Source organism: Vombatus ursinus, unplaced genomic scaffold (genome assembly GCF_900497805.2).
Source record: "Vombatus ursinus unplaced genomic scaffold, bare-nosed wombat genome assembly UNPS02014798.1, whole genome shotgun sequence".
NCBI classification, from domain to species: Eukaryota; Metazoa; Chordata; class Mammalia; order Diprotodontia; family Vombatidae; genus Vombatus; species Vombatus ursinus.
Genome location: NW_020954576.1, coordinates 55,645,118 through 55,673,102, shown reverse-complemented (window position 1 = coordinate 55,673,102; position 27,985 = coordinate 55,645,118). Strand labels below are relative to the sequence as shown.

At 42.9% G+C, this 27,985-nt stretch overlaps 1 protein-coding gene across 2 annotated transcripts in view; it reads left to right on the top strand.

The window, feature by feature from the left end:
• The first annotated feature begins 358 nt into the window (after positions 1–358).
• LOC114049654 (interleukin-6 receptor subunit alpha-like) overlaps positions 359–27,985 on the top strand; it is a 62,924-nt gene continuing 35,297 nt past the window's right edge. The window contains exons 1-2 of one of the 2 annotated variants that reach the window (XM_027870931.1): positions 359–1,017; positions 27,099–27,347. In XM_027870931.1, coding sequence (XP_027726732.1) covers positions 933–1,017; positions 27,099–27,347 — 334 coding nt within the window. In that variant the 5' untranslated portion in view covers positions 359–932. The remainder of the gene's footprint in view (positions 1,018–27,098; positions 27,348–27,985) is intronic. The other variant, XM_027870932.1, reaches the window with a different exon arrangement.

Genomic DNA, 27,985 nt, shown 5'->3' with positions numbered 1-27,985 from the left:
GGGATAATAATAGCACCTATTTCCCAGAGCTGTTAGGAGGATAAAAAGAGAGAATATTTGTAAAGCACTTTACAAGTACTATATAGGGTGTTTCCCAAAAGTCAGTTTAAAACCAACTGCCTGGACTTGGGAAACACCCTGTATAAAATACTAGTTATTATTATGAGTGAGGAAGGACTGACTTCACGTCCCTGCTGCACCACTAACTTACTCTAGGGTCCCCTAGCAAGTCATCTGAGCTCTCTGAGCGTCGATTTTCTTGTCTGTAAACCAGGTACAATAATACCGACGTTCAACTGTGTCGCTGAGAAGAAATCAGCCTATGAAAGCTCAGGGCGTGCTATAAACATAAGTTCTCACGTCTCCTCGCTCAGGTGTGGAGTGTTTGCTGGCACCCCGCCCTCACGTCTCCCCTCTTGCCCAGGCTGCCGTTGCTCAATCGGTCCCCGATTTCACAATCGCACATGGGGACAGTCGACAGCCGCAGCAGAGCTGAGTTCCTCAAATGTTTTCCTGTGTTTGCCAGGACTATCCACTGCTCTGAGTCATGTATAAGTGGGAAGTTGAGCTAAAACGGTCAGGGCTGGCTGAGCAGTGAACAAGAGAGGGAGTGAGAGAGGGAACTCGGAGTCTGGGCGCTCGCTTGCTCGCTGCTCTTGCCCCGGCTTGGGCTGCAGAGGCAGGCGGGGAGAGGAGCGCGGAGCCGGAGGAGCCGAACCAGAAGCGCAGAGCGAGCGGAGCTGGCTAGCGAGAGGAGGCTGGCGAGGAAGGAGCCGGCCTGGGAGCGGAGAAGGGAGCCGAGACAGGGGCGCGGAGTCGGCTGGGAAGCACAGCGCTCCCCAGGGATGGGGACTGAACCTGATATGACGAATGGACACTGGGAGAAGTGAGACCACCCAGTTGGAGAATGGTGTATTAGAAGAGGAGGAAGCATGCTGTCTGTCATCCTGGTGCTCTTGGCCGTCCCGTTCTTGGCTCTTGGGGACCAGCTGGTCCCAGAAGGCTGTCCCAGACTCGGTAAGCTGTTTTCTCTCTTGGAAGTCTGGGATTCATGAGGCGGGGACAAAGGCTGTTGCCCCTGGGGCCACAAACAGAAAAAGGACCGGCTGAAGGGCCCATGGCTATCAGAATCCTAGCAAGTGTCATGTAGTTTTCTGAAATATTTGGGTCTCCAGACTTCTTATCAGACATTGGTCTCATTAGTTTTCTTATCTGTAAACTGAAAATAAACGTATTCAAGGTATCATCCTAGCTCTGACGTTTGGTAGTTGTGTGATTTATGCCAGGCAAGTCCCGAGTGGACCTCGGGCAGGGACACCTGCCTCTGCCACATACTAGTTGGGGGACCATAGGCAAGCCACTTAACCTCTCAGTGCCCCAGACCATTCTCTAAGACTATCCATCTGTACAAGTGGAGAGAGCTTCCACCTTGGAAGTTTTCTATCTCAAATTGTAGATCTGAACCCCCCCCCCCCCCCCAAAAAAAATTCTGTGACAAAAACACACTCTGATGAAAGACAAGAAAGGGCCCATGTCTTTGATACTTCCTCTGCTCCATCAATGACTGTTCCCTTGTGACGGGTCTTTCTGCACCTGCTCCATGTGACTTGACTTGTTTTCTCTGACAGCCAGGACTGCTTGGGGCTGTCTTTCAATACTCTTATTTCTCATGATACTTTCAGCACCTGGGGCCTTGGCCCCCTCCCCCTCATCTGCTCACAGGGAAACGTCTGAGTTAGCTTTCAGGTATCCCAAGGGCAAAGATGCTTGAAAAGTTTTCTTGTGGTCAGGGCTGTTTCCTCAAACATGCCCCAACTCCTCTCCCTTCCCAAGGGCTATCCCTGAGCTGCTCTCCCCAGCCTTCTGGGGCTATGAGGATGACTCCTTCCTGAGTGTGAGGTTGACTGACATCATCAGTGCTGAGTCACTGATCCACTCCATCCACCTCTTCTCCAGCACTCCCCTCCACCCAGTCCTGGCAAGTCTAAAGTCTTTCTTTCTGGGAATCTAATGCTGAGACATCGAGATCACCAAGTAGGGATTGTCCATGGCTGGAGCTGGCAAACCCTAGCCCCACCCCCACCCCTTCCTCTTAAGGGTCAAGGGAAGATACTGTGTCTGACAGGACTCACTTGCTGGTTGATGGTGATATTTCCATTAATATCAAGGCTTTGGCTGGATGCCCAGGGCTGCCTGGCATACATAGCATGTCTCAGTTTCTCTTTGACTTGTGGTGGCAGCACCTCCAGGGGTTTATTTTTGGATTTGTCTGTGAGGATATCTAGAGAGCAACAGGTTTGTTTCTTGCAAGGATCAAGCAGTCACTTGGTTCCTTTTCTTCCTATGGATGGTGGTCTCCAAGGCACCCCATTCTCACTGTGTCAAACACTTTTTCCAATCAAGTCTCTGGCCTCCAGGAAGGCAGAGTGAGCCAGGTGTGCACTCCTCTCTCTTTTCTGGTTTCATTCCCAAAGAGAGGGTATGATTGTTGGTCTGCTATGATTAGAGGAAGAAGGTAGGAATGGTGGTCTTGATGCCTGGCAGGCTCTCTTCCAAATCTTTGAATGAAGACTGCCACAGCAGCAAGACCCTATAAAGTGAAAGAAGACAAAAGCATAGAGATGGGAGATACTGGGACAGAGCTGGAAATCACCTATGATCAGTTGAGGGCTTAAAAAGATGGAGGAATTGACAAAGAGTGGATGACCCCAGGCTGATGTCCTGGGTACCAGGACAGTGCAGACAAGGAGGAGGAAAATAACAAGGGAGAAGCCAGGATGAATCCCCAGGAGTTGCAGCCGGGGCAGGTGGAAATTTACAATACACAAATACTATTCCTAATTGCACCTTAGTAGAGGGGAGCCAGTGGGAAAGGCCCTGTGACTGGTTTGAGGTATTTTAGGCAATCTTTCTTTCTCTCTATGCAGCAATGCTGGGCAAACAAAACCCGGAGGAAGTGTCAGCTTGCTTAACATTGTAGGAAAATGCAGAGAAGCAGAAAACATCCAGGTCCCAAGCTACACACACACACACACACACACACACACACACACACACACACACACTCCCACAAACTTGAGAGCAAAAATAGAAAAATAAGAGAAACCGGGTAAGATAAATGGATCAAATGAGTTAGGTGTTCAATTTCAGAGAATCAGGAGGCGGGCGTAAGAAATTAGAGTTGCCCCATAGGGGAAATACCAACAGAAGCATGTGATTTGGTAGAATGAAAATATAAGACAGGAATCAGAAGACCTGAATTCAAGGTCTGGTTTTAGACCTGCCACTGATCTTAGACCAGTGAAATCTTATCTCTTTGGGCTTCAATTTCTTAATCTGTAAAATAAACTAGGATTATTCTTAACATTTTTTTTTTTTTATTCTGGTGGGAAGAGTGGTAGGCTTGGAGTCAAGAGATCTGGGTTAGATATTGGCTCTATGTGACCCTGGCCAAGTCACTTACTTCTGTGAGTCTCAGTTTCATCATCTGTAAAATGGAGATAATAAAAATTTCACCACTTACCTCACAGGATCATTGTGAGGAAAGCACTTTCTTTTCTTAAATCTCCATGTAAAATGCCAACTTTTCTTATGATTTTGAATTTCCCCTCCCCTAGTAACTCAAAATATGCATAGCAATATATCTTGAAAGTTTCTCCAGACTTCAATTTTCCTTTGTTACAAACAATCTCCTTCTGCCCCATACTTCTCAATCTCATCCCTATCCCTAAAATGGTCAAGTCCAGGGCTATTATGACCCATAGATAGACTTAGTGGCTATGGATAGAGCATGATTTTAGGGACCAGTTAGATTCTCTTACCTCCCAAAAATATCTCTCTCACTCAGTTTGGTTTTCTGATATCTGACAACCAGAGTTAGACATTCAGTTCTTTGGTGTAAAGAGTTAATGCTCTAGTACAATGTAAAAACCCTTAAAGAAGGCCTTTATTTATTTATTTTAAATCAGACCTGTGATTTCATTGGTAAAGGGAGCTCCTATCGATGAACCTTCTATCCCCATGTAGCTTGTCTTAGCTGCCTGAAGCGAAAGGTTAATAATTCGTAAAGGGTCACATAGTCAATATGTGCCTTAAGTCCCTGTTTATCTCAATTTCTATGTCTGTAATATGGGGATAATAATAGTGATAATAGTACCCACCTCCCAGGGTTGTTGTGAGACAAAATGAGATATTTGTAAAGTGTTTTGCAAACCTTAAAGTGCTCTCTAAATGCTAGCTATTGCTATTATGTGGCAGAGCAGGAACTGAGACTGAGGTATAGGTGACTCTGCATAGCCTATAGCCCTGTGTCATGCTGTCTCTCTTATGCAGGCCTTCTCACAATCACTGACATCTGTGGCAATGCAAGCTGCCTTCTTGGTCTGCTCATTCTCTAACTTAAAAGCTTCATTTTTCATAAATCAAATATCCAAAGTATCCACTGCTTATATAACGTATGCGTCATCTAAGCCCTTTGCTGCTTTTTATGGAAGTGGGGAGGCAAGGGTCATCTTGTCCTTTCCATGGCATGGTACGGTGCAAAGAGACAAGTTTTAGTGTCAGGAGATCAAGGTTCAAATCTTAGCTCTAAAATAGCAATACTTAATAATAACAATAATAGCTAGCATTTATATAGTGCCTACTACGTGCTAGGCACTATGGTAAGCACTTTGCAAATATCTCATTTGATAGTAATAATAATAATAATAACAACAGCTAGCATTTATATAATATCTACTATGTGCTAGACACTGGGCTAAATACTTTATGAATATTATTTCATTTGACAGTGATAATAATCATAAAAACAGCTATCATTTATATATTTGCCTACTATGTGCTAGGCCCTGTGTTAAGCACTTTGCAAACATCTCATTTGATAGTACTCATAATAATAACAGCTAGCATTTATATAATGTCTACTATTTGCTAGGCATTGTGCCAAGCACTTGATGAATATGAACTCACTCCATCATAGTAGTAATAATAGCCAAACACTTATATAGTGCTTAATATGTACTTATTATATGTTTGATTCTCTCAACAATCCTGAGAGGGAGGTACTATTATTTTCACCATCCCCATTTTTCAATTGAGGAAACTGAGGTTGAATGATTTACCCCAGGTCACCCAGCTATTAAGTGTCTGAGGCTGGGTTGGAACTTGGTTGCCTTGACTCCTGGCCCAGAGCTGTATTCACTGCACCACTCCCCATTTGCCTTTCCCCCGGTTGTTTCTGTTGCCTCTTTCCTTAATTGTGTGATAATGGACACATCACGGTAGCCCCTCTAGGTCTCTTTACTTTCTTCTTCCTCTGTAAAATGAGGGGGGTGAGGTAGGGGAAGGTCAATAACAACCCTCCTAGCTCTATATCCTATAAAACCCCATGACAATCAATGTAAGCCTATTTCCATTCCTTTTTCTCAATAAAACAGCTACTTGGATGACATTTTGCCCTTAGGGGTTTTTTTCCACTTGAATATAAATACATACACAGGCAAGCAAGAGGTTGTAACCCTTCCTGCTCTACTCTGTCCTCATCAGACCACATCTGGAGCACATTGTTCTATTCTGGGAGCCATACCATAGGAAGCACACTGATAAGCTGAAGAGAGGAGGGCAATCAGGATGGTGGAGGGTCTGTCATCTGAGAATAGGCTAAAGGAACAAGGACATTTAGCCTGCAGAAGAGTCTTAGAGAAAATATAAAAACTATCTAAAGGGCTGGAAGAGGGTTAAACTTGTTCCAGATGGCCCCAGAGGGCAGAACTCTGAGAAATGCATGGAATTTGCAAAGAGACAAATTTGGACTTGATTTATGGAAATTCTTCCTAATTTAGAGCAATCCAAAATTGGAATAGCCTTCCTTGGAAGATAATGAGCTCCCAATCACTGGGTGATCAATCAAGAGATATATTGTAGAGGGGATTTTTTTTTTTAAGTAGGGGGTATACTTGATGAGGGGCAGCTAGGTGGCAGAGTGGATAGAACACTGGGTTTAGGATTAGGAAGACTCATCTTCATGAGTTCGAATCCAGTCTCAGACACTTACTAGCTGTGTGACCCTGGGCAAGGCACTTAACCCTGTTGGCCTCAGTTTCCTCATCTGCAAAATCAACTGGAGAAAAAAAATAGCAAACCACTCCAATATCTTTGCTAAGAAAACTCCAAAATGGAGTCATGACGAGTAGACAAGACTGAAATGATTCAGCAACAATGACAAGACGAGATGACCTGCTAAAGTTTCTTTTAATTCAGAGATTTTATGATCTTAAAACTACCTTCCAAGGAAACAAAGACCATCAAAGCCAGAGCTCCTGGGTCCCAGTCTTTCCTTTGGGGTTTTTCATCCATTTTTCATCCCACCCATCCCCTTCAATCATAAGCCCACCGGTAGGTATGTCAAGAATTGCAAGGGACCTCAGAGTCAGCCAAGTGGTACGATAGATAGTTAGCTTGTGGGCATTAGAGCTAAAGAGACTTTCATTTAAATCTTGCCCCAGATACTTCCTAGCTGAGCAACCCTGGGCAAGTCTCCTCATCTGTAAAATGGGACTGGTAATAATAGCACCTACTTCACAAGGTTGTTGTGAGGATAAAATAACATAATATTTGTAAAGTGCTTTGCAAACCATGAATGCTAGCTATTATTATTTATTATTATTATTATTATTATTTAGTCCAACGATTAATTTTGATGATGAAGGAACAAAGATCCCAAGCAGTAAAGTAGGATAGCTGAGATTTGGACCCAAGACATCTGACTCCAAAGTCAGGGCTCATTCCTAGTGCCATGCTGCCTCACCTTAAACTTTGTGCCCACCTGAGGGAATTTCCAGGCATGAATTAGGAAGAACTGAGGTAAACCACTTTGCTTCACAAAGGCTTACAGCACTGAGCACTGAGCTCAGGCATCCTGTTGCCATTTTCCCTTGATCTATCAACCAACATACATACATAATACATACATACATACATACACACTGATATGTATATGCGAATACCAACATATCTATCTATACACATATATATGCATATATATACACATACCCACATATATGTATGTGTATGTGTATGTAATAGAAGCAATACAAAGGTTCCTGACCTTAACAAGCTTGTAATTGAACTAAAGAGATGAGGGTGACATATATCTGGAGCAATTCAAATTATTGCTACAAAGCGCTTTACATATATTTTCTCATTTGATCATCAAGCAATCTTATGAAGTTATTATTGTAGGAATTATTGTCCTCACTTTACAGATGGGGCCTGTTGGCTAAAGTCCTCCTCTGATGCCCCCTTGGGGTTTGCCGGTGGCCCCCGAGGTTTTTGTTTTGTTTTGGGTTTTTTTTTTTTGTTTTGTTTTTAGGCAGTTGGGGTTAAGTGACTTGCCCAGGGTCACACAGCTAGTAAGTGTCAAGTGTTTGGTCTGAGGTCGGATTTGAACTCAGGTATTCCTGACTTCAGGGCCAGTGCTCTATCCACTGCACCACCTAGCTGCCCCTAGCCCCTGAGGTTTTTGAAAGTCACAACAGCAGTAAAACTTAGGGCAGTCCTGCCAAATTGGAAAATTTTCAGATTCAGGCCCAGGGATGTCAGCAGTTCTCAGAACAGCCTAGCAAAGTGCAGAGCAGCTCAGCACCAGATGGTTGACTGCCAGGTGATAAATTTCTGTGATCTGTGAACCCAGGTTCTTCAGATTCCAAATTCAGTGCTTCTTCCCCAACATCCTGATGTCTTAAAGACTCTTAGTCCACAGACCTTTCTCCTAGATCAGGGGTAAGGAACCTGCAGCCTCGAGGCCACACATGGCCCTCTAAGTCCTCAAGTGCAGCCCTTTGAATGAATCCAAACTTCACAGAACAAATCCCCTTAATAAAAGGATTTGTTCTGTAAAACTTGGACTCAGTCAAAAGGCTGCTCCCAAGGACCTAGAAGGCTACATGTGGCCTCGAGGCCGCAGGTTCCCCACTCCTGTTCTAGATCCTGGCTCTTGGAGGAGGCAGTGTGGCTTAGTGGAAAGGGCAGTGTAAGAGGCATGATATATATGGTGGCAAGAGTACTGATTTTGGAGCCTGAGGACCTGGTCTAGCTTACTCATTGTGTGTCCTGGGGCAAGACATTTTACTTCCCTGGCCCTCAGATCTCTCACCCAGCACCTGAGAGATTGTGAAATCTCCAAAGTCCTACCTCTAAATCTAAATCCTTTCATTGTAGGCGTGAGAAGATGTGAATTTGAGTCCCTTCTTTGATAATTATTACTTGCATGATCCTGGATAACTCCCTTTACTTGGTCTTAGTTTTCTCATCTGTGAAACAGGGATAATAACACCCATAATGCACACTTACTAAGGTTATTGGGAGGAAAATGTTTTGCAGACCCTAAGTTACCAGTGGGACTTATTTATTATAGGCTCTTAGATTGGAAAGGACCTTAGAGGTCATCTCACCTACCCTCCCCTTTACAGCTGAGGAAACTGAGGCATGGGAAATTAACTGATTTGCCCTAGGTCACACAGCTAGTAAGTGGCAGAGCTTAGATTTGAACCACACTCTCTAGTTCTAGATGCAGAGGTCCCTTCATTGCACAGTGCTCCCCACACTTTATTATGGGTGAGGTCTTAGAGCCTACCTGCTCAGCTGCCCTTCAGGACCATGGGGAGCTACTAGCTACGTAGCATTTTCCCTTTTGGGGGTCTGAGGAACTAAGCTTCTTTGTCCTAGGCTCACCCCTTATCATTTCTGGTTCAAATGGTGCTGAATTCACAATCATTTACCTTATCAGTTGAATTTATTTCCCCCTGGCACTGCCCCTTCTGTGTCCATGAGTCCATCTTGGCTATTTTGTCCAGTTTCCATGATTATACCCTTTCCCCTCTCCCTTCCTTATATCCAAAAATGCCTTTTATCTCTTCACAATCCCCTCTCTGTCCTTCCTCATTCCCTTCATAGTTCACCTCCTTTAAAAATAGGAATTATACAGGGCAAGTTTTAAATATAGTGTTAAGTTTTAACAGTATGGGCAGCTAGGTGGTACAGTGGGTAGAGCACTGGGCTTGAAGGGAAATGGCAAGTCACTCCAGTATCTTTGCCAAGAAAAACCCAAATGAGGTCACGAAGAGTTAGACAGAACTGAAAATCTTATGTTAAGCTTTAATAGCTTAAAACTTTACTAGCTTAAAGCTGCACTAAGACTTTTGGGACAACCTGCATAATAAATGTTACGTACCATAATATCTGATATAATAAATGTAATGTAATATATAACATATGATGTAATATGACAACATAATCCAGTATAATTTAATATAATGTGACATTACACAATATGATATACTATAACACGATATGATATGATATAATTGAACATAATATAACATTATACAATATAAAATACTATAACACAATGTAATATAAAAATGTGATGTATGATATGATGATATAATATGACTTAATATAATACAATATAATTAACAATATGACATTATACAATATAATATAACACAATAAAACATAATATAATATGCTGACATATGTGGAAATGCACACCAATTTATGTTTAAAGTAACCCCTGTACCCCTCAGGCAAGTACTCACTGGTTTCCCTAAACCATCTGCAGAAACCCTTATTTACATTTTTTTAAAAAAAGAGAACTTCTGCCTAGGCTCATTAACACCATCCCCTATTGTCCTATTCTCTCCCAACTTTTCCCTGTTGCTTTTTAAAGTTTGCTAAGTAATTTAAGTACATTATCTCATTTGATCCTCAAAATTACCCTGTGAGGGAGGTGTTAATCAATTTCCCCTTTTTACATTTGAGAAACTGAGGTTACATAGTTTTCTGATACAAGATTCAAACCCAGACATCCTGGTTCTAAGAGTGGCCCTCTATCTGCTATGTCATATTACCATTCCTCCTAGGAGAAAGAATACAAAACTGGGGACCAGGAAATCAAAGCCCTAATCCCAGGCTCTTCCCAAATTTGCACAACTCAGTCAATTCTCTTTGGGCTTCAGTTTTCCTAACTCTAAAGTAGGGGTGGTGCTTTTGGACTGTACTGCCCCTCACAGCTCTGATGGTGCATCCTTGTGGTTATTTTGGAAAATCCCTGTCTAAATAAATGTATCAGTTCCTTTGTGGAGAGGTAGTTTTGATTGGAAATGAGGAAGTGGGGTACAAAGAATTCAGTCGAGGAAGAGGGGAATGAGTATAAGAAGAGACGATGGCTCTGAAGACAAACGTCTTTACAGTTTTGCTGAGGTCTGGGTCTGCTTTTTCTAGTTCCATGTTGGCCACCAGGTTCTACATTTAGAGAAGCCCAGAACTAGAGCCTGCCTCAATGTATGTATGGGCAGAAATAATAGGAGGGGAAGGAGAAGAAGAATGGGGAATGGGGTTCTGGCTCTTTTAGAGACTTAATTCTGCTTTCCCCACCCCCTAACATTAGTCTTTGTGTGTGAAGATATGAATTCTAGTTATAGTTCTAGTTTATTAGCTGTGTGACTATGGGCAAGTCACTTTACCTCTTTGAAACTTAATTTTCTCCTCTGTAAAATGGTGTAACAATGCCTCTAATTCCTACTTTATAGAGTTATGAGGAAAACACTCTGTAAACTGTAAAGTATGAGCTCTATGCTATGGTGTCCATTCCCTTTTCCATCACCTCCCAAAAGCCCCAAGTGGTGAGTGAGTGGAAGGAGGACAGTTAGGATTAGATAGGGTTGGTGTTGAGGGGGGCCAGGGTTTATCACAATGGTCAGGGTTGGGAGAGTGGGCTTATTTTATTTCCCCCTTAAATTCTAACATCTGTTTTGAAGGACATAGTGAAAATGTAGGCCTGGAATGGAAATCAAGAGATTTGGTGTCTAGTTCCAAATTTGCCGCTAACTAATTGTGTGATCTTGGCACTTTCCTGTGGTATGACTATGAGGAAAGAATGCTGGCTTTGGAATCAGAGCCCCCGGGTTCGAATGCTGGCTCAGCCACTTTATGATCTCAGGCAAGTCCTCAGATTCCTCAACTTTAAAATGGTGGGGTTGGCCAAGGTGACCTCCAAGCTCCCTTCCGTCTGTCATTCTATGAGCCCATGACCCTATTACCTTCCTGGGACTCAGTTTCTTTATCTGTAAAATCTGTAAAATGAAATGGTTGGCCAATGTGATGTCTAAGGTCCCTTCCAGCTTTGATATTCTGTGTCCTCTATTCCAACTTTAAGCTCTGGATTGAGTGATTTTTTTTTTTTTAGCATTTTTCTCTGCTCTGTTGACCCCTCCCTTTTCAGCTGCTTCCCTGCATCCACTGAATAGCCCTGTGTTCCCCATTTTATTTCAAAGCTCTACCACCCCTCCCTGCTTTGTCCCTCTTTCCTATAAAACCTCATATTTACAAAGCACATTGAAATTTACAAAGGTCTTTGCTCATAACGCTGTGAGGTGGGTGGTGCAGGTATTATTATTGTTCCTGTACTGTAAGAATAGTATTAAGAAAACAAATGCTCAGAATAGGCAGAGGCTGGCCAGTTAAGCTAAGGACAAATATATATGTATGTGTATATATATGTGTATGTATGTATTTATATATATGTTTGTATATATATATACACACACACACATATATGTATATATAATTTTAGCCATGTTGGGGATGAGAGGAAGATCAAAGAAGGAACAGGACTACTGTGAATGGAATGAAGATAATGGAAGACGTGATGAAGCTGCTCAGTCCTTTATTTTCCTTCTATTTTCTCTGCTGCAGTAGCTCAAAAGAAATGTGAGATGCTCAAATTTAGAGCCATCTCCACTCCAAATGTTCATTTAGACTCTTCGTGCCTGACCTGTGGTAGAGCCTTCTGAGCTCATATCGTTCTAATCAGCCAGAGTCAGACACGTTGTACCTTGACCCCAACATAGTGATGTCATTTTTATCCTCTTTAACAACAACCACCTAACCCACCAATTTTTGTCTGCTAATGGAGAGTAATCTTTGTACTGGAAAGGACAAAACAAAAAGTGGCTGATAGAGAGCTGAGAGCCAAGAAAAGAAGGGTGATAGAAAGAGGGGATCTGGATACCCTTGATGAGTTTAAGTTACCAGACCCAGATGATCCTTCAGTACTAAGGCAGTTATGTGGCAGAGGGGAGAAAGTGCTAGACTTGGAGACAGAAAGACTTGAGCTCCAGTCCTGCCTCAGATACTTATTAGCTGTGTGACCCTGGGCAAGTCATTTAACCTCTATGTGTTTTAGTTTCCTAATCTGTAAGATGGAGGTAATAATAGCATCTACCTCACAGGGTTGTTATGCAGAAAATCATATAAGAGAACTCATGTGAAATACTTTGCAATGTTAAAGTATTATATGAATAATAATAGTTATTATAAATAGCAATACATGACAATATAATATTAATAATAATTATTATGATTACTGAAAGAAGTGGCAAATGTGTTTGCTGAGCCACTGTCAGGGATCTTTGAAAGACTGTGGAGAATAAAGTTGTCTCAGGATTAGGTAAGTGAAATATCTTAGTTTTCCAAAAAGGGAAGAAAATAAAGTCTATAAACTACATAGGCCAGTGAGCTTAACTTGGATTCCAGGCAAAATTATAAAATGTATTTTTAAAGAGATGGTTAGTGAACATTTAGAAAATGAAGAGAAATAGACTCTGTGATGAAATCAAGATCAGGTCATGCCATATGAATGCAATGCAATATTATTGTGCACTAAGAAATGCACAATAATAAGAGGAATTCAGAGAAACATGGGAAGATTCGCACAAACTAGTGCAGAATGAAATACACGCAACGAACTACAACAAAGTAAACAAAAAGACTTCTGAAAGAAAACTGAACTCTTGAGCCAAACTCTGAAAAATCATTAATAATCTTCGAGAACAGGGGATGAAATGTTTTTCTTTTCTCAAACCAGAGATGTAGGAGGACAATAAGGTCACAATGTTGCATAGAATGTCAGATATGGTCACTGCTTCAGGTGTTTTGTTTAATTGTTTTCTCTGTTACATGGAAACTTTGGAGAGGATGTAGAGTCTTTTCTCAGAAATGACTAGATATAAGGACAAGAGGCATTTTTAAACTGTATTTTTAAATTTTTAAAGAAAGAAAAACAAAATTCCTGTTACAAATATGTATAGCCAAGCAAAACAAATTCCCTCATTGACAATGCCCCTCAAAATATGTCTCAATCTGTACTGAATCCATAATCTCTCTGTAAGGAGGAGGGTGGCATGTTTCATCATGACTCTTCTGGAATTGTGGTTGGCCATTGCGCTGATCAGAGCTTTTAAGTCTTTCAAGACTTTCAAGACTTGTCTTTATAATATTATTTTGCAAACTGTTCTGGGTTTGCTTACTTTGCTGTGCATCAGTTCATGAAAATCTTCCCAGTTTTCTCTGAAACCATCCCCTTCATCATTTCTTAGAGCATCATGGAATTCTATGACACTTACATACCAAAACTTGTTCAGCCATTCCCCAATTGATGTCAGCCATTCAGTTTCTAATTCTTTGCCACCACACAGAAAGAGATACTATAAATATTTTTCTACATATGAATACTTTTCCTTTTCCTTTGATCTCTTTGGAGTATAGACCTAGTAGTGGTATCACTGGTTCAAAGAGTATATACACTCGGGGCAGCTAGGTGGCACAGTGGATAGAGCACCGGCCCTGGATTCAGGAGGACCTGAGTTCAAATCTGGCCTCACACACATAATACTCACTAGCTGTGTGACCCTGGGCAAGGCACTCAACCCTAATTGGCTCACAAAAAAACAAAGACTATGTATGGTTTAATAGCTTTTGGGACATAGTTTTAAAATTGTGTTTTTAAAAATAAAAAAAAAGAGGCCATGCCAGGCTATATAAGGATCATTTCATTGGTTGTCTTTGAATCTCTAGGACTTAGCACAGTGCCTAGCATATAGTAGGTGCTTAATAAATGCTTGTTGCTTGCTTGACTGAGTAACTTTATTTCCTATTTTGACAGAATTACCAGATTAGATCAGGAGAATAACATAAATGTCATCTACCTTTTGTTGTTCAGTCATGTCAGACTCTTTGTGACCCCATCTGTGGTTTTCTTTGCAAAGACACTGGAGTGGTTTGCCATTTCCTTCTCCAGGTCATTTGACAGGTGAGGAAACTGAGGCAAACAGGATTAAGTGATTTGCCCGGGGTCCCATAGCTAGAAAGTGTTGGAGGCCAGACTTGAACTCGTGAAGATGAGTCTTCTTGACTCCAGGTCCAGTGCTCTATTGCTCTATCCATTGTACCACCTAGCTGCTCTCTCTCTCTCCCTCTCTCTCTCTCTTTCTCTCTCTCTCTGTCTCTCCCTGCGTGTATATGTGTGTGTATATGTGTATATATGTATATGTATATACCTCAATCTGTACTCTGAGTCCTTCACTTCTCTATCAGCAGGCAGTAGCATGTTTCATCTTGCATCCTCTGGAACTATGGTTGGCTGCTGTGTTGATTGGAGTTCTTTGAGGAGTGGTATTGATTAATAGGAAACAGCTCAGAGGAAGACAACCAGGATGGGGGAGGGCTTTAAGATCATGCCATATGAGGATTGATGAAAAAATTAGATATCTTCAGTTTGAAGAGGAGAAGACTTGGGAGCTACATGATCATTTTCTCCAAGTGTTCAAAAGCAAAGATAGTAGACTTGTTGCACTCTCCCTTTTTGAACAGAACTAGACATAATGGGTGGAACTTACAAAGAATAAAACTGAGGTTTCATGTAAGGGAAAGTTTTCTAAGAATGAGAGCTGTTGTAAAGTGGAATGGCCTCCCTTAGGATGTAGTGCTGTCTTGTCACTGTAAGCCTTCAAACAAAGAATGGATGGAACCCAAAAAGAAACAGTTCCTGTCCTCAAAGGGCTTATATTCTATTGGGGAAAACAACACATGCATCAATAAGTTAGTACAAAGTATCTACAAAATAAATTATGTTGTAATTTGGGGGAGAGAGTACTAACAGCGGGGGGTGGGAGAATCAAGGTAGGTCTCTGACAGAAGATACCGCTTGGGTTGAGCTTTAAAGGAAGCTAAGGATTTTATGAGGTGGAGGGGAGGAGAGTGCATTCCAGTGAGATGGGAAATGAAATATCATGAACAGGGAGCAGAAAATAGTTCAGTGTAGCTGGAATATAGAATGGATGAAGGCAAGTAATGTGTAATAATCCTGGGAAGGTAGGTAGAAGCAGTAAAGGCTTTAAATGCTGAACAGGCAGAGATGTATTTAATCCTGGTGACAACAGGGAGCCAAGAGAGTTTCTTGAGCAGGGGAGTGATGAGTTCAAACCTGTGTTTTAGGAATACCAGTTTGGCAGAAGAGAGGCAGAGACTTGACACAGTTCTCTTCCAACTCTGAGCTTCTATGTGCTAAAGTATTTGCCTTCTATCACACAGTAAAGTGTTGAGCCAAATTTCAAACTCAGGTCTCCTGAGGACACACCTTACTGCCTCTTCCTCAAAGACCCCTCCCTTGGCTTCCTTTCAAAGGCTGCTGTTCTCTAGCTGCTTGGGATACTGGGAAGGGCCAGCAATTGTGTCCCTCTCCTCCCTCTTTCCCCTAATTTAGAAAACTCTGCCTGTTCCTGTATCTGGTCCCAATGTGCCTGATACTGAATCTCTAAAATTTTGGAGTGGAAGTGGGGGTGGGCATTAAAATTTGAGGAACCAGAAATAAATTGGAATTATCTGACTCTCAAAGCTTCTGAGTCACTATCTCTAGGTTGACTTCTGTGGAGCTTAAAGGAGCCACTATCTCTGTCTTCAAGCAGTTTATAATTTATTGGACAGACCAAACAAGCACCATGGAGCCAAGATAAATATTTATCCGTACAAGCTGGAGGATGTTCCAGAGGCACAAGCATATGATTAATGGAGAAGCAGCCAGGGTGCCTTGGAGCAGGGATTTCATTATCTGAGTGGGGTTTGGTTAGGTAAATGTGAACCTGGTTCTTGGAAGATGTTAGGGCACAGTTTCAGAGCTAGGTTTTTGGTTCTCATCCATGGAAGAATCTTTTGCTATCTGCTCATAGGATTTAAAGGTGGAAGGAAACTTAGAAATTATCTAGTTCAACCCTCTCATTTTACTGTTGAGGAAACTGAGGCACTGAGAAAGGCAACAACTTGCCTAAGGTCATACCACTAGCAAATGGCAGGATTGGAATTTAAATACTGGTCTTTGAACTCTAAATCTAGTGCCTTTTTCATTACAGAATGTTTTCCTACTATTAAACACTTCACAAATACTTATTAAATACCTACTGTGAGCAAAAGAACATTGAATAAACCTGTTAGGAATGTTGTTGTTCAGTTGTGTCCAACTCTTCGTGACCCCGTGGCCCATCGCATGACAATACTGTCCATGAGGATTTCCTTTTTTTTGATTAAAAAATTTTTTTTTCATGAGGTTTTCTTGGCAAAGATACTGGAGTGGATTAAGGCAAACAGAGGTTAAGAGACTAGCCCAGGGTCATATAGCTAGTAAGTGTCTGAGGCTAGATTTGAACTCAGGTCCTCCTGACTCCAGACCCAGTGCTCTAACCGCTGACCCACCTAGCTGCCTCAAAGGTTAAGAACCTAGGATGTCATCTAATCCAACCTTCTCATTTTACAGATGAGGATAACGAATCCCAGAGAAGTTAAATGACTTGCAGAAGGTCACATGGCTACTTAGTAGCTGAGCCTGAACTTGAATGCTTGTTTCTTGACCAGAATAATGTTACTTCCACCATTCTGGGCATCTCTCTTCATCAATAGCTGGGAATGGAAGTGGGGAGAAGTGAAAGAAAAGGAGAAATCTGGAGACTGACATTTATGATGCCTTGGGGAGGGAATAAGTACAATCAATTCATCAGTCAATCAATCAACAGACATTTCTTTAGAGTCCCTCCTACATGCCAGACACTGTAGTAGGTGATGGGGATACAAAGAAAAAAAGAAATTTCTTTTCATCCTTTTCCCCAAGGAGCTTATGTTCAATATGCTGAAATAAGTGTGCAAAAAAGGCCCAAGAGAAATGCAAAGTCAGTACGAGATAATTTCAGGGGTGTGGGAGGCATTAACAGTGGAGGTGTCGGGGAGAAGGTGGAGGCTTCCTGTAGGAGATGGCACACAAAGTGAGCTTTGAAGGAAACTAGAGATTGTAAGCTCATCCTGAAGCAGGTGATGTGCAGTCGTTTCAGTTGTGTCTGACTCTTAGTGACCCTATTTGGGGTTTTCTTGGCAGAGATACCAGAGTGGTTTGCTATTTCCTTCTCCAGTTCATTTTACAGATGAGGAAACTGAGGCAAACAGAGTGAAATGACTTGCCCAGGGTCACACAGCTAAGAAGTGTCTGAGACTGAATTTGAACTCAGGCTTTCCTGACTCCAGGCTCGGGGCTCTATCGACTGCGCCGCCTAACTGCCCCCTTAGGGGAGCAGTGGATAGAGTGCCAGGCTTGGAGTCAGGAAGACTCATCCTTCTGAGTTCAAATCCAGGCTCAGACACTTACTGTGTGGTTCTGGGCAAGTCGCTTAACCCTGTTTGCCTCAGTTTCCTCATCTGTAAAATGAGCTAGGAAAAAAATGGCAAACCACTCAGGTATCTCTGTCAAGAAAACCCCAAATGGGGTCACAAAGAGTTAGACGTGACTGAAACTACCCAAAAACAACAAAATTGTAAGGGGTAGAGATGAGGAGGAGGTGCATTCTAGGCATGACAGCCTATATAAGGCATTAAGGCAGGAGATGGAATGAATAGCAAGAAGTGGGTTTAATGAAGAGGATATGTGTGTGTGTGTGTGTGTATGTGCCTGTATAACATAAATCTGGATATGTAAGTTGGAGCCAGGCGTTGAGGACTTTTAAAGGTCAAACAGAGGAATTTGTAGCTTATCCTAGAGGTAATAGGGAACCAGAACCACTAGAGGCTATTGACAAAGGGAGTGACCAGTCAGTTCTGTGCCTTAGGAAACAGAAAGAGAAAAGTTAGAAGACTCATGGCAGGGCTACGACGGCCTGGGAAGACCTTGTTGTTGCTTGTCATCCTGGCTTCTCGAAGAGGACCCATGACATTACAAGGGTGATGTCTTGACTTGCTTGTGAATTGGATTTAAGTGAGGCAGAGCTGAGCAGTCATCTGCCTCCCCTCACCCCTCACACCTCAGGGTTCCGCTGGAGCTTCCTGCAACTTCTATAGGACCGGTCGGAGAGGTGTGGTAACAAGAGGGAGGAGAAGAGGAAATGGGAAGATGAGGTCTGTTATATAACCCTAAGGAGGAGGACAATAAAGAGCTGGAGCTGGGAATGGGCAAGTGAGGAGAAAAAGGGGAGGCAGGAATTGAGGGCTGGGCCCCTTCAGGGCAACAGGGTTGGAGAGAATCACCCTGAATGTCTCCCTCTGTTAACCTGGTCTTGTGAGAGGAAATTCAAACTCTTCCTTTCACAGCCCAGACAGCTAGACCTAGAAGCATCGTATTTGGAATCTGAGTCCTGGTTTCAACTCATATGACCTTGCACAAATCCTTAGGGAACCTGTCTGGCCTTACTTTTTTCATCTGTGAAATGAGGAGTTATCAGAGTTCCCTTTCAGGCTTTTACATTTTACATTCTATGGTTCTTTAATTCTGCTCAGGCTGCTGGGTAAGGAGGCCTAAATTTAATTCTACAAATTTACCATTCATTGATTAAGGACCTATAGTATATACAGTTGAGCTCCAGCATCATCCCTGCCCTAGCAGAGCTTACCTTCTAGAAGGAACAGCCAGCTTCTTTAACTTTAAGGTGTGTGACACTCTTCACATATATCTTAGTGCAGATTTAAGATTTTCTAGCTCAAAACATGGGCAGCTAGGTAGTGCGGTGAATAGAGTGCTATGCCTAGAGTCAAGGAGATTCATCTTCATGAGTTCAAATCTGGCCTCAGACGCTTAATAACTGTGTGACCCAGGGCAAGTCACTGACCCCTGTTTGCCTCAGTTTCCTCAACTGTAAAATGAGCTGGGGAAGGAAGTGGCGAACCGCTCCAAGTGTCTGCCAAGAAAACCCAAAATGGGGTCAGAAAGAGTCATTCGTGACTGAACAACAACAAAGCTTAAAACAGCACTAAGCCTTTGGGGACACCCTGTATTATGCCATTTTATCTCTACGACAACCCCAACAACATAAATGTTATCCTCAGATGAGGAAACTGAAGTGAAGAGAGATTAAGTGACTTGCCAAGGCTCAGCCAACTGGTAAGTGTCAGAGGTAATGTTTGAACTCAGGTCTTCCTGACTCCAAGTCCTATGTTCTAACCATTACGCCACCTGGCACATATAGGAATAATTATAATACAAATTAAGGCAAGATAAGTGCATTAGAGAGGGGCAAACAAAGTGCTGTGTGAGGTTTGAGGTCTAGGATATGAAGCTTCCTTTCCCCCCCTACCTCTCCAGCTGCTGGAGGCTTCTGTTCTTGGCACCCAACTCCTTTCTGATCAAAGGTTCTCTTCCTGAAACAAAACTCTTCCTTGCCTCCTCTTTGACCACCTTCCAAACCCTTTCCAGCTACAACCCGAGAGAATGGGAGGGTGAGGTTGCAGGAAGCTCTGAAGCCATTGGGGTGGTCCAACCCATGACCTGTAAGCTCCTGCTCCAGACCAAGGGGCTGCTGGGATTAGCAGCCGCAAGCTAATTCTCTTGCTTTGGCCCAGCTAGCCTCTTACATAAATGAGACTGGGAATCAGAGGTCTGTTTTTGCTGGCACGGAGCACAAGCAGTCTGCGAGAGAGTTGGGAAATAGTGTTTGTGCGTTCATGTTTTCCTCTGATTTTGACGTTTACAAGTTTACTTGAAGAGAGAGAGGGAGAAAAAAACGACTGGAGGAGTATTGCCTCCACGCCCCACCACACCCCTCTTCCCCCACTCCTACTCCCAGCTATTTCAAAAACCCACAACCAGAAGCCAGGAATGGGGAAGGTCAGGGCTTACTGCAATTCGCTGGCCATCACTATGAAATCCAAAGAATGTGGGACATCTATAACTTGGCTCAGGTGAACACTGCCCCTCTTGAGAGCTGGGATTCTAGCGGCTTCAGCCACAAAATGTGGGGGGCATCGTTGCCCTGATTTCCAGGGATTCTGTCTAAGTTCCTCAGAGCCATGGGTGAAGCACTGGTTTCCTTTTTCCTCCAGGGAAAACCCAGGGAGGTGGTGGAAACGTCCTTCCCTAGAGAGCTTGAGGAATCCAGTCATTGTTATGTGTCAGAGCTGGGCCACAGCCAAACCTTCTTAGAATCAGAGATCATGAGATGGCCCTGCCGTGACTCCCGTGGTTTCTAAAGGCATCGATTAAATACCTGTCTTGGATGTGATGTATAATATGCATGTAAACAAGCATGCTCTCTGCCCTCTGGGAGTCCACAGTCTAAGAGAGGCAACACTGATGTGGGCGGAGAGAGACACTGAGGTCTAATACCAGGTTAAGAATTTACATTTTCCTATCAGCGCAGTCCCATCCAATGAGAGTTTATTGAGTGCCGTCTTCATGCACAGAATTGTACTGGGTCTAGGGAACATCAGAAGAAAACCAGTCTCTGCCCTGAAGGAGCTGACATTCTCCTGGAGGGACAAAGCATGTCAAAATATAAAGAATAAGCATGGTAATTTGAGGAGCCCGATTCTATTCAGTCGGTAAGCAATTAGGCTGATAAGGGAAGGAAAGAAGATTTAATGGGGTGAAGGGTCACTACACAGAGAAATGACTATCTTTTGATTGCCCATCTCAGCCCTTCCCCACCAATGCTCATGCATCACACACATGCACACACAGACACACCATCTTTCTTATCTTTATTCTCTTTGACTTGGAAGTTCCCCTCAGAATCCCAAGGTGAAAGGTTCCCTCTCCTCAGGTCCTGACCCAATCCTGGCATGACGGGGACAGGATGTGACACCACCTTTCCCCAAACCCCGTCTTCCCTCCCCCTCCAAGCCACTCATGCTGAGGGTGATGACAGGAAGTCAATTAGATGATTCCTAGAGTCCCTTCCAACTTTGAGATTCAACAAATTCAAAATTTAGCAAATATTTCTTGAGTGACAACTGAATAAAGTGCCGTGCTAGGGGTTTGGGGAGGGGCAAAGTTTAGTTAAGACAGTTTTCACCCTCCTGGAGTTTAAGGTCAAGTAGGCGCGTGAAAGAATATGGCAACTGGTACAGACTGAAGAATTGGAAGGAATCTTAGAAGTTACTAAGTCCAAACCCTCATTTTAGAGGAAACAGAGGCAAAGAGACATAAAGTGACTTGCCCAAGGCCACACAGGGAATAGGTAGCCATATTGGGAGCTGGACCCAGATGGAGAAAACCGAAAAGCTGTGTCAGTACTTGGGCTGGAGTCTAGTGTGTGGAAAGGGGAGCTTGGAGCATAAACAAACTGTCTCTAAGAGAGTCTGAACATTTTGCTCCGTAGAAGAAGGCGGGACTCCAGCTCCAGACTGGTGGAGTTGTTGACTCAACAGTCCTGGACACCAATTTGTTCATAGTCAGAATGAAGAGAATCATTCACCCTTCTCCCAGCCCTGTCTCCTCCCTTCTACACATCCAAGTGCCAGGATAAGTTTAGAAAGATGAATGTCTCTCCACACCTCCAGGCTTCCCCTCCCCCAGCACAGGGTGGAGGTGGTGATTGTGGGGACAGCAAACAGAAGTCACTGGGCATCCCAGAACCAGGTCTCCAGTGCTGAGTATGCTGGAAAGAGTAGCGAAGGGAGGATTGCTGAAGCATTCTCCCGACCTCTTAGGCAAATATTGACACATACTTCCCCTCCCTTTCTGTAGGGGCCAGTCTCTGGGAGGGCCTGGCCCGGACAAAAGATGAAGGAGCAGAGAAAACGTGGACAGATGGAAAGATCAACAGTCTGAGTTCCAATTTACTGACAACTAGGCTTGAGAAATTCTATCTTTAAATTACTCTGTCTAGAGGATGGATAGTCCTGCAGAGCAAACCAGAGGCCTCCAGGTAATCTCTGTTGAGTTGTAGCATAGAGAGAGTTGCTAGTGCGGAAGGTCAAATCTGAGCTGGCAAAGGATTCACAAGCATTATTTGTACTGGAGAATTTTGATTACCCACGTTCCCTGGTCTTTCACCTTCTGAACTATCACATGTAGAGGCAGATGGTGGTTTAATGGATGGAACACTGGGCCTGGAGTCAGGGAAGACCTGAGTTCAAACGTGGCCTCAGACACTTAATAGCTGTGTGACCCTGGGCAAGTCACTTAACCTCTATCTGTCCCAGTTTCTTCAACTGCAAAATGAAGATAATCCTAACACCTACCTTGCAGGGTTGTTTTTTTAGGATCAAATGAGGTAATATTTGCAAAAAGTCCTTAGCTCAGTGCCTAGCCCATAGCAAGGCACTATATAAATGCCTTACCATGGAGGAAGAAAGAAGGGCTACAGAGCTTTTCGATGAATGTTTGAAAGAAGAAGTATTTATTAACTGTGTACTACATGCAAAGTACTTTACTAAGTGATTCAAATAGGGGGTTCAAATAGGAAAGAAAGAATCCCTTCTCTCAAGGAGCTCACATTCTAACAGGAGGAGACAATAGAGTTGTTAGGAAGAAGGAAGGTTCTGGTGGGCCTTAGGGGTTCAGGAGTAGCGCAGATGGTAAGGCCTGGGGGTCTGTAGGGAGCTGCGGCAGGTCAAGACAAGGTTTTCCCAAGGTTTTTCCAGGCATGATTCTTGTATTTATCATCACGGAACCCCAGGAGGAAAGACTTGGAAGAGACCCTAGAACTCATCTAATCAGGCCTTCTTATTTTACAGATAAGGAAACTGAGGCCCAGGGAAGTAGAACGACCTACTCAAGGTCAAACAGGGAGTAGGTGGCAGAGAGGGGGAGATGAAAGCACAGAGACATTTAAGAAATTTGCTTGGACTCACCCAGTCAATTGGTGACCAGAATCCAAGTCTTCTCAGTGAAAGGCTTTTTCAACTAATAAGAGTGGCACAATGGAAAGAGATCTAGACTTGGAGGCAGAGTTTTGGGTTTAATGCTTGCCAGTAGTGTCACCATGGGAAGGTCCCTCCACCTCTTTGTGCCTCAGTGTTCTTCTCTGTAAAATGGATGGGGGTAGTGGTAAGAATTGTTTCTTGCTGCACTATTTATGAGGATGGTCCTTTGAAAAATCTTTGTGCATTTTTTTATCTGCATTTTCTTTTATAACATTGCTGATATGGAAATGTGTTTTGCATGAGTGCATCTGATCTGTGTCAAGTTGCTTGCCTTTTCAAGGAAGGGGGAGGAGAGGGAGGGAAGGAAGGAGGGAGAAAATTTGGAATTCGAAATTTAAAAAAAAACAAACTTTAAAAATTTTTGTTTACATGTAATTGAGAAAAAAAATTTAAAAAGGAAAAAAGGGAAAAGGGGAAAAGGGAAAAAGACAAATCTTAGTGCACAATTGAAATGTGAGTTATTACTCTTAAGAGTAAAATTGGCAGTAGAGTGAAGGGGAAAAGAGACTCCAAAAAGTTATTCAACTGCAAGGCAGACTCAAGGTCTCCCTCCATTGTATCTCTGATACTTCCAGCTCTGTCTCTCATTGAATGCAGAACTTGTCTCCAGGACTGCTGGTCTCCACCCGGAATTCAGTTAGAGAGCATGTTCCCTATTCTGAGACAGTTTTTGGCTTCTTGGTGTCAAAGCTGTTTGACACTCCAGTTCTGAAGGCATGGAAGGGCAGCCCCAAAGTGCTAGATAACAGCCACTGTTAAAGGACAGAGCTTTCTGCAGAGATGCCGGCAGGTCAGTGTTGAGAGTAAACACAGATCCTTCACATGACTCGAGGCCAAGGTACAGGCTGAGGTCCAAGGATGTGAAAAGTCAGCACCTTTTGGTCAATGAGAGTTAGGGACAGCCTCAGTACCGTAGAATAATAATATTAGCTGACCCAAAGATAAAATGGAGGGGGGATAGATAGACAAAGATAGGAAGATAAAGAAAAGGAAGGAAGGAAAGAAAGAAGGAAGGAAGGGAGGGAGGGAGGAAGGAAGAAAGGAAGGAAAAAAGGAAGGAAGGAAGGAAAAGAAAGGAAGGAAGGAAGGGAGGGAGGGAGGAAGGGAGGGAGAAAACTGGGGTCAAGAGGAGAAGACAGGACATGATCTGGAGTCTGTCCTGAGTTGCCAGGAGGAGCCATGGGGATGCTTGGCACATGGGAGAGTCCTGAGGGGTCTTCAGTCCAGGTATTCCAATCTAGTTTAGACATGTGAAAAACACCCATCAGATCCAAAGGTCCTCTAGTCTCATGAGCCCAATCTTGTCCTCAGACCCTCCCTCAAGCAGTAATTCTAAAATCATAGTTTAGGTTTTATAGGGGCCTCCCAGTAGTCCAAGATCTTGTATTGGGATAACAATGTTTCCGATTTTTTTTTTTTGAGGGTCAGTAGACAGCTTGCAGTCTATGGTCAGTGATGGTGTGAGTGCAAAGTGAGGCAAAAGAGATGTTACTTAGAAAATGCACAATCAGAAAGGGAGGTATAACCTCGGACAAGTCTCTGCCCCTCTCTCTAGAACAAATGGAATTAGACTAGTAACTTCTGAGGTTGCTTCCAGTGAATAATATTAGTAATAACTGTCAGGTGTATAGTGTTTCGAGGTTTATAAAGTATTTTACAAATATATCTATCTCCTTTTATCCTAACAACAACTTTGGAGATATTATTATCTCCATTTTACAGATGAGGAAACTGAGGCAAATAGCTATTAAATTACCCATAGTCACACAGCTAGGAAGTGTCTCAGGCAGGATTTGAACTCAGGTTATCCTGATTTGAGGTCTGAGGTCCAGTGCTCTATCACTTGTACCACATAGCTGCCTAAATTGATGCTCTATTTGATTCTCACAATTACCCCACAAGGCAGGTAGTGCGGGCATCATGGGACTGGCATCCTTGCTCTAAATTCCTGATAGGGTCATGGTGAGAAAAACACTTTGTAAACCATATTTATTTTATTCTTTCAGTGGGTCCATGATCTCTTTAAATTGGCTCTCTTTCCTCCATTGGTGTAGACTGAAACCCATCCACTCTTTATCCTATGTGCTTCTGGGCCATGACTTCCAGAAACTGGAGGCATTCCTCCAGCTCTTTCTTCTATTTATTTATTTGTTTTAATGATTTATTTGTTTGTTTATCCATCCATTCATCCATTTATTTATTCATTCATTCGTTTGTTTGTTTATGTCTTTTATCATTTTATGAACTGCCATGCAGTTCTCAGGCTTTCCATCAATTATTTCTTGCTCTTGCTAACTGGCCTACGTCCCTTTCTGACTGTGGATTTCCAGGGTGAAATTCTTTACAGCTCACCTTGCATTCAAACCAGCATTGGCAGAATGCTGTAGGCTACCCACTCCTGTCCTCCCTCCTTTCCTAAGGGAGCATCACCCCATTGCCCTATGGGTCCCCTGTCATATTTGTTCTTCAGAAATTATGACATCCCAGGATTTGTAGTTGAGCTATGTTGCCAAATAAATATGAGCTCTGAGGATACTGAGCCTCAAGAGAGAGGCAGAGCTGGAACTCCTAAGAGGTCTTGCCACTCCCTGTTTCTGCCCCCATTTTCATTCGATCTGTCCTGACTCATCTTCCTAAAACTTTGCTAGGATCATGTCACCCCTTCTCTCCAAAAACTTTCTGGGTCTCCCTATTTGCTCTGGAATAGAATATCAACTCCCACCTCTAACATTTAAGGACCTTCACAATCTGGTTTCAGGCTATCCTTATAAGCCTGAGCTCACATCATTTCCCTTCCTGTGCCTTACCCACCAGTCAAGTGGGACTAGTCTCCTTCCCCCATCCTTGAGTTATGATCGCCTGTGTCTTTGTTCACCCTGTCCCCCATATTTAGGGGGACGCCAGCTCTACCTATTCTAATCCCAAACAAGTGCCAAGAAGTTCCGCTTTTCTTTTGAGTGCAGCTCACATACTGGAAATTGATAGATAGAAAGATATAGATGTATCTTCATATGCCTACATCTACATATATAGCTACCCACACATATATACATATATGTTCATATACGTATATCTACATATACATCTACACACATATACACATATATCTTCATATACCTCTGTCTATCTATATCTGTACACACACACATATATATATACTCATATATCTTCATATACCTATATCTACATATATATCTGAACACACATGTATATACATATATCTTCACATACCCATATCTACATATATACCTGTACACACATATATATCTTCATATACCTTTATCTACATTATATATCTGTCCATGTATACACATATTTATCTTCATGCCTCCAACATAGAGTACAATGCTTCGCACACAACAGTTTGTTGAATGACTTAGTGACTCAAATTCAGGTCTTCCCAACACCAAATAGTCCTCATTCAATTATATTGTGAAACAGGTACTATCTATAGCACTGCAAGGTCCCAGTTCCAACCAAAACCACCATTTCTCTGTAGATTTCCCCTAAAACTTAAGAATGCCCTCTGCTCCCTGGTAATAGCCCTAAACAACATGTCCAAACAAGGGCAATAACAAAACCATCTCATTTTACCCTGGTGGGTTATGTGGTACAATGTAAAGAGTCTTGGATTTGAAATCAAAGAACCTGGGTTTGAATCCTGCCTCTGCTAGGTACTAAACTGTGTGATCTTTGGCCAATCACTTTCCTTTTCTGCTACTCAGTTTCCCCACCTCAGTTTTCTTATCTTCTTTGAGAATATTTAGCTTCCTTCAAGACTCAGTTCAAGTGCCTCTACCAGGCCTCACCCCTGATTGCAAGTGTGCCCTCCCTCAAAATTACTTCATGTTTATTTTGTAGATATTTTGAATTTACTTATGTTTGTACATGTTGTCCCCCATCCCTTCCATTGGAGTGTAAGCTCCTCGAGGGTAGGAATGGTACATTTTGTCTCTGTATCCCCAACACTTAGCACTCCTAGGAAGGGTTTGATAAATGTTTGCTGAATGAACGAAAGGGTTGGACTCCAGATGTCAAAGGTCCCTCCAAGTTCTGGAGTCTATGGTTCTGTCTTCTCCCTTTCACAGATGTGCCAGGTGATAAGCTGAGCCAGGTGCTTGGTGCCCCTGCCACTCTGACCTGCCTGGGTGGGGAATCGGAGCCTAATGGCACCATTCACTGGAAACTGGATGATAAGCCCATAGGCCCACAGCTTGGCCAAAGGGAAATGGTGGGAGGAAAGCTACTACTGAAGTCAGTGCATTACAGCGACTCAGGAAACTACACCTGCTACCTGGATGGCCGCCCAGTGAAGACCTTGCCTTTGCTAGTGGTTGGTGAGTAACACCCCTGGAACATTGCTATGCTGGCATTCTTTTGGAAGATCCTTCCAATTCATCCTCCATTGCCTCATAGGCCTAGCGGCCTGTGCCCAGATTTGACCTTCTTTACTGCTGGTGGGCTAACCTTCCTTAGAGATCTGGTCACGTCACGCTCCTTTGCTCAAAAATCTTTGATGGTGCCTTACTGATTACTGGGTCAAATCCAGATTTTTTTCCTTGGCATTCAAGATCCTCCATAATCTAGTGCCACCCCCTCTCCCCCCAGCTTTCCTGATTTATTTTATGTTACATGATTCTACAATTTCTAATTCCTAGCCAAACTGGATAATTAGCTCCCCTATACCTCAATGTAAACCGATCTCAGTACTTTTGATTACACTGTTCCTTATATCCGTGATATCCCCTTTGCTCCCGTTTGCTTGTTGAACTTTTACCTAGTTTTTAAAGCCCAACTGAAATGCAGTTTCCTTCAGAAAGTCTTTTCTGACCCCTCCCTCCATCACTGACACCTTCCTTCTTAGACCTTACACAGAATTTTGCTTGGCACCTTTCTAATGCACTTGTATAAAATTGCATTTCAGACTTATCTGTGCTTGTGCTATTATATTCTCTTCCTAGACCATATGCTCCAT